This window comes from Lotus japonicus, chromosome 2, assembly GCF_012489685.1.
Source record: "Lotus japonicus ecotype B-129 chromosome 2, LjGifu_v1.2".
Taxonomy (NCBI): Eukaryota; Viridiplantae; Streptophyta; class Magnoliopsida; order Fabales; family Fabaceae; genus Lotus; species Lotus japonicus.
In genome coordinates, this window is record NC_080042.1 from 2,217,342 (window position 1) to 2,228,942 (window position 11,601).

Sequence of the window (11,601 nt, forward strand, 5' to 3'; positions counted from 1 at the left end):
AAACTCACAAACTTCTTGAAAAGTAGTTCTGAATTCTACCTCAGCACTTGATCTGGCAACTGCATTCTGCCTCTTGCTCCTCCATGTCACTAATTTTTCAACTAAGAACATGCAATATCCAGTGGCGGACCTTGTAACGCCCCGATTTCTCGAGTGTCACACAGTAACCAAAATAATACAATTTTCGTAACGAATTTTCATCGGTTCTATTATTAATCTTGAAATATTGACAAACGTTCTTTTTACGAAAACTCTTAAACATCAAACTTCACAAAACACTCATGAATAGAAGATCGCAAAATCCTTTAAATAAATCATCCAAAATAAAGTATGGAACATAGGTCTGAACTAAAGTAAAAGTACATCAAAACCTCGATTATTCAAAACTAAAGGAAAAAGAAATAAAATGTTTGATGCCCCCAAAACTCGAAAACTCTCAACCCAATGACAAACGCACTGTCGCGGGTGCGTGTCAAAGTATTTTTACTTTAAATGCAGTACAAGGTGTTGAACACCAGGATCGTTCTAACAAGGACTTGATGAATTATTAATTGATATTAGAGTAAAACAAAGTAAATAAAAAGGGGGTTTTGACTGATTTGGTAAAAGGTAACAAAGCAATAATTAAAGAGATAGACAAAATAGAGAAAACGTTAGTCATCGGATTATAACATTCGAGTGCAACAAACCTTCATTGGTTACAAAAGATTAATTCTTCCTTATCAATTCCCTAATTCGTGAGAACTACTTAACTAAGCAGAAATTAATTCACAATTTCCTAAACTAAGCGATTAAGAAACAATTACGAACTAACATGAACTAAGCGAACATGCATCAACTCTTATTTCTAAAACTACGGAATTAAGCAAACCCTATATCAGAAATAGAGATGAAGAGAATTAATAGATTAATAGAGAAGGAATTTGCATTAAGAACAGAACCTCAAGTTTGCAAAACACAAGAATATTAAAAATCCTAAGACTAATTAGGGAGTTTAGCAACTCATAATAGAAAATAGGGAGAGATAAGAGGTGGAGGTGAGATGGTGGTGAGGCGATGAGGTGATGCGGTGGTGTCTGACAAAAGCCTAAACCTCACTTATTTACACTAATAAATAAACTTGTCCTCCAAGTAACAATCCTTGTTATCTAAATCTTTTCCAAATCTTCACAAAACGGGCCCACATAAAGGAGTAAGCTGCTGAACAATCAGGCATTCGCGGGTCCCATAAAAAGTATGAAATTTCAATCAAGGTAAACATGAGAGTTGTAGATCTTTAACTGAGCTTCACTAGCCTTCAACCGAATCCTGATTCGGAATTCTGTAGTTCAAGATATGATCATTTTAGTGCAGACTGTTTTAGACTCGCAGGATTAGCGGTAACTTTGCAAGGCAATTATGACCATGTTAGAAGCTTGTTCTCGAATTGTGCTGAACATAAAAGTTGTAGGTCTTCGCGTGAGCTTTCCAAACACATATTATGCGTCCTATTTAAATATTTGTAGCTCCAGATTCAACCTGTTCTAGCAAAACAGTCACAGAAACTAAAAGTGTAGAATTAAGCACTTTTCTATGAATAATCCAATGAAGCACTAATGGTCAGAACATGGCTAAGTGATCACAATTAAGCACCAAAATATATATAATGAAGCTTAGAAAGACATACATAAAGTTCATCAATTATGCGCTCATCACCCAACAGAAATAGATAGCTCTCATCCCAAACCCTATTATTTGTTCTTTTCCTCTTCCTCTTCTTCCTCTTCATCTTCTTCCTCTTCCTCAGAAGTAGAGTCATCCTCCGGTATCGGTTCGTCCGTGAACTTCTCCAGCATAAAGTTCCTCAGCCCTTGATAGATCCCACCCTCTCTCGAGAAGAACTGGTGTCTTACCAACATAGCAAAACTCCTAGCTCTCTGTTCGTCGTTGGATGGATCCACCTTGTTCCAAAGTTCTCCTTGCTGACGTGGTAGTCCTTCCTCTTTCACCACGGTCATCGGCTCATGTTCTGAGTCCACTGGAGGTTCCTTCTTCGCTTTTGACAAGTCTTCTAACGGATTCGACTCCGGCTCGGATTCCAGGTTGGAAGATTACTCCGATTCCACATCCAAAGGTACTTGAAAGCGATAAGGAGCGAATGGTAGTTGCACTCTTCCATTCAACATGTGAGTTTCAAGCCATCTTCCCTGTCGATCGTAGCTTCGAAGGGTAACACCGCCGACGTAAATTCTGCGAACCTGGTGCGTGTCGGTCACCCAAGCCCCATTGTCTTGCTCATCATGGAGTATCAGCTCCCACGAATGCCCCACATTCCTCACCAAGGTCATCTGCCCCCCTCCCCCCCAGAACGAACACATAACAAATAGTAGAGGGTCAGCTTCCATACATCAATCACAACTAGAACATGCACAATAATCATATGAATAACATTGGTCTCAATTCCTCATCACTAGAGTTAGCAACCCTAAGTTCAGTTAGACTAACGTCCTCACAATCACACAACCACCTCTTCACCTTGGATCCAATCTCGATCATCCGCAGATGAACAATCTCTTGGGGACCAACACAGTCGACCCAAATCACGTGGAGACCAACACAGTCGATCCACAATTCTCAAGGAGACCAACACAGTCAATTCTTATCCCATGACTAAATCATGGTTATCACGTGGAGACCAACACAGTCAATCCACAAAACTCCCTCGCGTGCAAGCACACCGTTTATCTCTAACGGCACCATCGTTCTCATGGTCCATAGCCTATACCCTAGCACTATAACCATATCGTTTCACAACAGTTACAATATCACAACCTTGAAGTAATCAATGGGACATCATGCATAGCATATCATCTAGAGGTTTAGGGTTTTACTCCCATTCTCGCAAGAGCAGAAAATCTATCAAGCAACTCTCATCACATAAGCAAAATCATACGCCTAAACCCTAGAGCATTAGGGTTTCGGCCAACCTCACCAAATCATCAAATAAATCATGTCATCTTGCTTCTTCACAAAACATGCAACAAAAATCCAGCAATTTGCTTCAACTTATATCAATAGACAAGAAAATCAAGCACATCTACCCCTAAGGCAATTAGGGTTTCGGCCATACAACAACAAGGGCAACAATAAGACTTGTCATCATGCTTCTTCATGCAACATATACAAAATCCAGCAACCTTTGCATTGTATTCAATACCTCATAACTCATTCTACATGCATGTCATATGGCTAGCAACATGGTATCAATGAAAATCATTAAGTTTAGCATGCTATCGCCTAAAGATTCATATACTTCATGGCATCAAATCTTTTAAAGAACCAAAAACAAAAACTTTAACCTAATAACATGTTCAAGAAGGCTCTAATCATCATCCAAGGATTTCACATGTTAGAGAGGCAGACATAGCATCATCACAAGCAATACACGCACCTTGGCTAGAGATTGAGAAGAAGAGTAGATGATTGATGAAGATGGATCACGGTCTCCTCTACTTGCCTTGCTTTCTCACAAGCCTCTTCTTCTTCCTTGCCTTGCTCTCTCTCTCTCTCTCTCTCTCTCTCTCTCTCACACGTGACTCTCTCTCTTTCTCTCTCACGAAACCCTTGTTTTCTCTGATGAAAATTTTAACGTGAATGAAGAGTGTTTGTGTGCCTTTCTATTTCAACTCGATCTCTTGACTTGAAAAGAAAAGAAAATTCTCCCCTTTACCCCTCATTGTAGCCGCGGCCTCAACTCTCCAAAACTAGGGTTTTCCACAGAAATTTCACTCTATCTCACTAATATTTGAAAAATAAAATAAGGCTTCAACTTTTGAAATAAAAACTGAATAATAAAATAAATATAAAAAGAATAACTTCCTTTTTATAAATAAAACCCAATCTTCACGTTTTAAACCAGATTTTCCTCAAAAATAGGTGCAACAAATCTAAATGAGATATCCACCATATCTTTCTCTTTGAAATTTCAGCCACCACTCTCCCATGGCACCAAAATCTCGCCCATCACCATGTTGAGGTCAAAACCTCAGCCAAATAAATATTTCCTAACACCAATATTATTATTTCAGAAAATAAAAATATTTTCACAACCTTAGACAAAATATAAATATTACACACATATCACACAAGTAATTTATTAATTACTGAAAATCCACACTTTATTATTTATTCAAAATAAATAATAATAATAATCATAAAATTAGGGTCTTACAATACCACCCCCCTAAAAAAAAAGTTTCGCCCTCGAAAGTCAAGGTTCTACAAACAAATCAGGATGTGATTCTCGCATCTTATCCTCTAACTCCCATGTGGTGTTGCCTGTTGCTTGATTCCAAATCACCTTCACCAAGGACACCTCCTTGTTCCTCAAGCGCTTAGTACTCTTGTCGACAATCTTGATGGGTGGCATCTCCATCGTTAGATCGTCCTTCAGCTGTATATCATCAGGTTCAATCACATGAGAATCATCGGCCATATACTTTCGCAGTTGCGACACGTGCAACACATCGTGAATGTTGGAAAGGAATGGCGGTAGTGCAATCCTATACGCCACCGGTCCAACATGCTCCGTAATCTGATACAGTCCAATGAACTTTGGAGTCAGTTTCCTTGACTTGATCGCTCTTCCGACACCGGTCATCGGGGTGACTCGCAAGAAGACATGATCTCCTGCCTGAAAACTCCAGCTCCTTTCTCCGATTGTCAGAGTAACTCTTCAGACGACTCTGCGAGATCCTCATCCTTTCCTAGATTCGCTTCACTTCCTCTGTGGTCTGTTGAACCAATTCAGGCCCAATAACCAAGTTCGCCCCATCTTGATGCCAACATAAGGGTGTACGACACCTTCGACCATAAAGTGCTTCGTAAGGCGTCATCCCTATGCCCGCATGAAAACTATTGTTGTAGGTGAATTCGATCGAGGGTAACAACTCGTCCCAACTTCCTTTGTGATCCAGAACACAAGCTCTTAGCAAATCTTCCAATGATTGGATCGTCCTCTCCGTCTGCCTATCCGTATGCGGTGATAAGCGGAACTCAACCGCAGTTTGGTTCCCAATGCTTCTTGTAAAGCTCCCCAGAAACGCGAAGTAAATCTCGGGTCTCTGTCTGACACAATGTTGGACGGTACACCGTGCAAACGCACAATTTCAGCCATGTAAATTTCTGCCAACCTTTCCACTTTGTAACTTAGCTTGATTGGTACGAAGTATGCGGTCTTCGTCAGGCGATCAACTATGACCCATATAGCTTCGAACTTCTTTCGTGTTAGCGGTAACGACGTCACGAAATCCATGGATATACTGTCCCACTTCCATTCTGGAACATCTAACTGTTGCAACTTCCCCGCAGGCTTTTGGAGTTCCACCTTCGCCTTTTGACATGTCAGACACGTCGATACATACTCAGCTACTTGTTTCTTCATCCCAAGCCACCAGAAATGAAGTTTCAAGTCCTAATACATCTTCGTCATTCCCGGATGGATAGTTAATCTACTCTTATGACCATCATCCAAGATCAACTTCCTCATCTCCGCGTTGCTCGGTATGCAGACTCGTCCCTTACAACGCAGTATATCATCGTTTCCGATAGTAAACTCTAGCGCCTTCCCTTGTGTCCCAAGTTTGCGCCTCTCTATAAATTCTTCGTCAGTCTCTTGTTTCGACTTAATCTCATCCAAGAGTCTACTAGACACCGTCACCATTCCGAAACTCCAACTCCTTGATCATCAACGAGGATACATGAATAGCCTTTCGACTAAGAGTGTCAGCTACCACATTAGCTTTCCTCGGATGATATTGCAAGGTGAACTCATAGTCTTTCAAGAACTCCATCCATCTCCTCTGCCTCATGTTCAGATCTTTCTGATCAAACAAATACTTCAAACTCTTGTGATCACTGTAGATCGTAAACATACTCCCATAAAGATAGTGTCTCCAAATCTTGAGAGCATACACTATCGCAGCTAACTCCAAGTCGTGAGTAGGGTAATTCTTCTCATGGATCTTCAATTGTCGTGAAGCATAAGCTATCACTCTTTTCTCTTGCATCATCACGCAACCCAACCCATTATGCGAAGCATCGCAATACACATCATAGGGTTCTCCTTCCATTGGTAAAGCTAGTACTTGTGCGGTGGTCAATCGCTTTTTCAGCTCCTAAAAACCAGCCTCACACTTCTCTGTCAACACAAACGGTTGATTCTTCTTGCTCAGCTGTGTCAATGGAGAAGTCAGCTTCGCATAGTCCTTGACGAAACGTCTGTAGTCTCCAGCAAGCCCCACAAAACTTCTAATATCACTTGCAGTCTTCGGTTGTTCCCGTGCTAAAATTGGCTCAATCTTACTGGGGTCTACTGCCACACCCTTACTTGATATAACATGACCAAGAAATTTAACTTCTTCCACCCAAAACTCACACTTCGATCCATTGGCATAAAGTTCCTTCTCCCGCATAACTTCCAACACTTGTCGTAGGTGCTCTTCATGTTCTTCCTTACTCTTCGAGTATATCAGAATGTCATCAATGAAAACAACCACGAACTTGTCCAAGAATGGCCTGAACACTCGTTTCATGTAGTCTATAAATACCGCAGGTGCATTGGTAACTCCAAATGGCATCACAAGATACTAATAATGACCATAACGAGTTCTGAATGCAGTCTTTTGTATATCAGCTTCCTTAACTCGGATCTGGTGATATCCTGACTTCAAATCTATCTTCGAGAAAACAGCAGCTCCCCGAAGTTGATCCATCAAGTCGTCTATCCGTGGAATCGGATAACGATTTTTCACCGTAACCTTGTTAAGCTGTCGGTAATCCACACAAAGTCTGGACCTTCCGTCCTTCTTCTTTACCAATAACACCGGCGCACCCCAAGGCGACACACTTGGTCGGATAAATCCCTTCGAAAAGAGATCCTCCAACTGCTTTGCTAACTCCACCATCTCCGCTGGTGCCATCCGATAAGGTGTCATCGATATCGGTCCTGTGCCGGGCATCATACCAATGGTAAACTCAGTCTCTCTTATCGGTGGTAATCCAAGCACGTCTTCCGGAAACACATCCGCAAAATCTCGTACAATCGATATGTTCCGTACGTCGCCATCATTCCTTGCTTCAGCTACAATAGAATTCATAAACGCTAAGGAACCCTTCCTCAAAGAGTACGAATTTAGGTAATCCGTAACGCCAGACTCTGGAAATACCATGGCCTTGTTAGCACAATTCAAAAGAGCATGATATTGTGCCAACCAATCCATTCCAAAGATAACATCTAACTGTTCAAGCCCTAAACATACGAGGTTTGCAAGAAACTTCCGATCCTCGTAGATCAACAGACACTGTAAGCAGGTCGTACGCGTAACTAAACGTTCGGTGGCAGGGGTCGATACCACCAAGTCAAAGGGTAACTCTACAGTTAGCAGCCCTAGTCTCTTCGCACACTCCTAAGATATAAACGAATGTGTAGCACCCGAATCAAATAACACAATCAAAGGAGTTCCAACAATGATACACGTACTCTGTATGAGATCATCAGCAGCCTCTGCCTGCTCTCCAGTTATAGCAAACACACGCCCTGGAGCAGTAGGTCGCTTTCCCTTTGCAACATTCAGTGTTGGTTCAACTTTGGTTGCATTAGGGCAATTCCTCTCAATGTGCCCCGGTTTCTGACACTTCCAGCATATGATCTCCTTCCCGCACTCATTAGCATAGTGTCCCTTCCGATTGCACTTGAAGCAGAAAATGTCCTCATTCGGAACAGTAGCCACTCCTTTTCCTGAAAAAGGCATTTTGTCATTAGGACGTTGGTATGGCTTCCTCTGTGGTGCTTTACCCTTGTCAAACCTCCCAGCCTGTCTCTGTCCAGTACGAACGGGTCCTCCACTCTCTTGTTGGCTTCCCCGACAGTTCTTCATAGTCTCCACCTCTCGGGCCTTCTCAACCAGCTGTTGAAAAACCCTGATTCCCAAAGGTCTCACAGATTCCTCAATGTCATTCCTCAGCCCAATCATGAAACGGTTGCAGAGGTATGGTTCATCCACTTGCACCTGGAAGAAATGGAAATGTTTCGATAAGGTCTCCAACCTTGCAGCATACTCTCCTACCGTCATGGTTCCTTGCCTCAGCCCGAGGAACTGTTTCTCCATGTCTTCCCTAGCAGTTTCAGGAAAGTACTTGTTCATGAAAGCCCTCTTGAACGACTCCCAAGTAACGGCCACCTGATTGGCGGTCATCAGCTGTCTGGCACTCCTCCACCAATATTCAGCATCACCCTTCAGCATGAGGGTAGCCAAATTCACCTTCTCTCCTTCCGGTGTATGGAGAGCTTCAAAGATCTTCTCCATCTCTTGAATCCATAAGTCAGCCTTTTCGGGTTCCACGTCACCTTGAAACTTAGGTGGACCATCTCGGTTGAAATCAGTCCGCATTCTAATCTGGTCCTGCGTCAGATCACGTTCCACTCTCTGAGCTCTCCTAGCATGTTCCTCAGCATCCCGCTAAGCCTGAGCTGCAGTCTGAGCAGTGAAGGTATGAAAAACACTAGAAGGGGGGGGGGGGAGGTTGAATAGGGTTTTGAAGTTTAACCGCTTTCTCTCAAGGATTATGACAATCTTTTCGGTGAAAGAATATAAGGTGCTAAAGATGAGGGATAAAGAAAAGCACACAATGATTTTATCCCGGTTCACTTGATGAATCACTCAAGCTAGTCCAGTCCACCCGTTAAGGTGATTTCTTCCTTCTTAGAATGAAGGCAATCCATTATTCAAAGATTGTTACAACTGCACTAGCACACCTTGCTCAGTGACTAACAATTCTAAGAACTAGCAACACCAAGACAACATTGTCTTAGTCTTCTCAAGAATACTGACCTCACCGGTCTCTCAAGGAACTACAAACATAGTTTGTGAAGGTTTTGGTTTACACAGAAATGCTTCTAAGACAAGCAGAAGTAAACACAATAAGAAAAATGAAGAAATATTGCTAAGATATTCGTTTGAAGGTTTTTCACCTGTATGCACAATATTTTCTTAGCTAATTTCTTCTATCTTCAGCCTTTAAATACTCCAAGGTGTAGAAGTTGTTTCCGTTGAAAGAATCTGTCCGTTGGAAGGCAGTTCTGGGATTTCCAAAGCCTACTATGGCTGAAAGTCGTAGGTAAGGCGGTCAGAATAGTACATCTGCTTTTGTACGAATGAGAGTGACATTGCCTTAGCCTAGTTGACTCTTGATCTTGGGTGACGCTTCATGTTGGAACTTGTGAAGCTATGTGATCAGAGTTAGAAGGAAGCTTGGATCCTCTGACCTTCAGAACTTCTGCTTCTGGACCGTTCATTTGAACATCTGGTCTTCAGAACATGAAGTGCTTCTGGTCTTGAGAGCCAGCTTACTCTTGGACTTCAGAGCTTTCAAGTCTTCAGCTTCTGGACCGTTCCTCAGAAAATCTGGTCTTTAGAGCTTCAGCGCTTCAGTCTTTCAGAGTCCATATCAAAGATTTAATCTTCAGAGTGTCTTAAGCGTTTGCTATTGTTCAGAAGAACGTAGTGAATGCAGAAGCGTAACAATGGTTACTCTAGGGTCTTCAAATTCTGATATATGCCTAGTCTTGAATCAGAGTCAGAGCCTGTTTGTCACAACTTAAAAAGACAATCGTTAGAGTACCATAATTGTTCATACATAATAATAAACTTGTTATCATCAAAACATAGAGTTGTACCACCTGACCAAATCTTGGTCTTACAAGCAGCAGCCGTGTTAGCCTGCTCGGCCATCACCTGAGCCAGCTGGGCCTTAGCCTGAGCAAGCTGAGCATTGGTTGGGTCCTGTCGTGGCGGCATGATGCAAATCCTTCTTAGCAATAGAACCACAACCGAATGTCAGTGCCCCAAATAATAGTAAGTATCTTAATATATATAACAAACACTTAATTTCAAGTATCATGACAATGATGCTAATCACAGACGTTCTCACAAACCAAGCAAACATCTTATATTTATCTATCTCTTACTTTTTATTTTTATCTCTCTCCTCTTACCATCTATCACATCTTATATTTTCTATCTCTTACTTTTTCTTTTCTTTCATCTCTCTCCTCTTCCACCTCTTTCCACCTCATATTTGAGATGTGAATGAACTATTATTAGTTGCTCTTCTTGGAAATCAATATCCCGCTGCACCGCTATTTCTAATTCCTCAGAATCTGTGTTCCATTCGTTTTCCCAGTTAAAACTTGTATCCACCGTCTCTGGCACCACACGAGCAATGTCCTTGGGTGTTGCAATAATTTGCTGATATGGTTCAGGACCCAACACAATGTTAGCCTTGCTAATACTGCGTTGCAAAGTTTGACCCCACACTACCTTGATTACCCCTTCCTCCCAGCTGACAAGGCATTTTGTTAAATGAAATTTTGACCATCCCAACAAGTAGTAAAAAATCTTCTCAAAATTCACCAGGGTCCCCACGTCAACACCCACCCCTTCAAAATCTATACTTGAACATTCTTTACCTTCCATAATTACCTTTTTGCTATATCCAGAAGCTACCAAATCTTGGATTTTATGTAAAGAAACACTATCCCTTATTCCCTCCAACTCCAAGTCAATCATAACGCCTCCATCATCACCTAATGATTGCTGCTCAATCAATTGTGATTGATAACCATCCGCGACTTGTTCTCCCTTGGAATCCTGGATACCATCATAAAATTTTAAATTTTCAAAATTGATATCCTTAAATCTAATTAAACCCCTGATTTCCTCCAAATCGTACCCCACGTGCAATAACTCTTGCACCTGAGTCTCCAATTCAAATTCAAATTCAAATTCCTGCTTTCTCTCCACCTGCCAGCTATTCTTCTCCAGATTTCTCTCATGCGTTACATTCATTTGACTTTCCCGACTAACGGCTAGAACATCCACACCGGCGGCCTCCGACACCGGAGAGTAATCACTATCCTCTTGTTGTGCCCCACCCTCATCGTCGCTCACCTTCGAATCACTAGACCACCCCCGTGCTGCAGTCACAGGGGCACGCACCCACCCCACACGCATGTTGGGAACCTCGGGAATCATGAACACCTTATGCAGAGCATTGTCCACCTGGACCCAAACTTCTTTGCCACATAACCAAGGTTTCTCAACCTGTAACAAGACTCTGGCCACGTCGAAACGACAATTATCCCGAGTATCATCATCCAAACAAATCAGACGACCCAATCGCTTATGCCGTAATCGCTTCGAAGAACTCGTACCGCCACACTTTCACTGGTACGCTGAAAAGCTTCACCCACATCAAATGAAGTGTAGCACACGTCCCTGACGAACATGGCTCCACCGACGAAAACAATTGCTGCAAAAACTCCAAACCCTCCCGCAAAATCCACGTCAATTCCTCCTGGGACTCAAACTCTAGAATAACCGCTCGGGAATCCAAAGGTTTAACACGGATCAAACCTAAGCCAAAGCGTGCTACAAAATCTAGAACCACTTCAAGCGTGTACACATTGCGAAGAGTACCAATAGCCAGACGCCCCAACCTAATAGCATCATCTTCTGAAGATCAAAAGACCAGCGGACCTCGGCTATTGACTTCCTCCTTCCT

General features: G+C 42.2%; 2 protein-coding genes across 2 annotated transcripts; both read right to left on the reverse strand.

Moving 5' to 3' along the window:
• Positions 1–4,249: 4,249 nt before the first annotated feature.
• On the reverse strand, positions 4,250–4,639 carry LOC130735222 (uncharacterized). Its single transcript, XM_057587300.1, has one exon. It carries the CDS (start codon positions 4,637–4,639, stop codon positions 4,250–4,252), a length of 390 nt encoding a protein of 129 aa, XP_057443283.1.
• A 2,806-nt stretch (positions 4,640–7,445) lies between these two features.
• LOC130735225 (uncharacterized) lies at positions 7,446–8,429 on the reverse strand. The gene has a single exon (XM_057587302.1). It carries the CDS (start codon positions 8,427–8,429, stop codon positions 7,446–7,448), a length of 984 nt encoding a protein of 327 aa, XP_057443285.1.
• Positions 8,430–11,601: the final 3,172 nt, after the last annotated feature.

Coding starts and splice junctions, on each gene's coding strand:
- LOC130735222 (XM_057587300.1), bottom strand. CDS start 4,639: ATGACCGGTGTCGGAAGAGCGATCAAGTCAAGGAAACTGACTCCAAAG.
- LOC130735225 (XM_057587302.1), bottom strand. CDS start 8,429: ATGCGGACTGATTTCAACCGAGATGGTCCACCTAAGTTTCAAGGTGAC.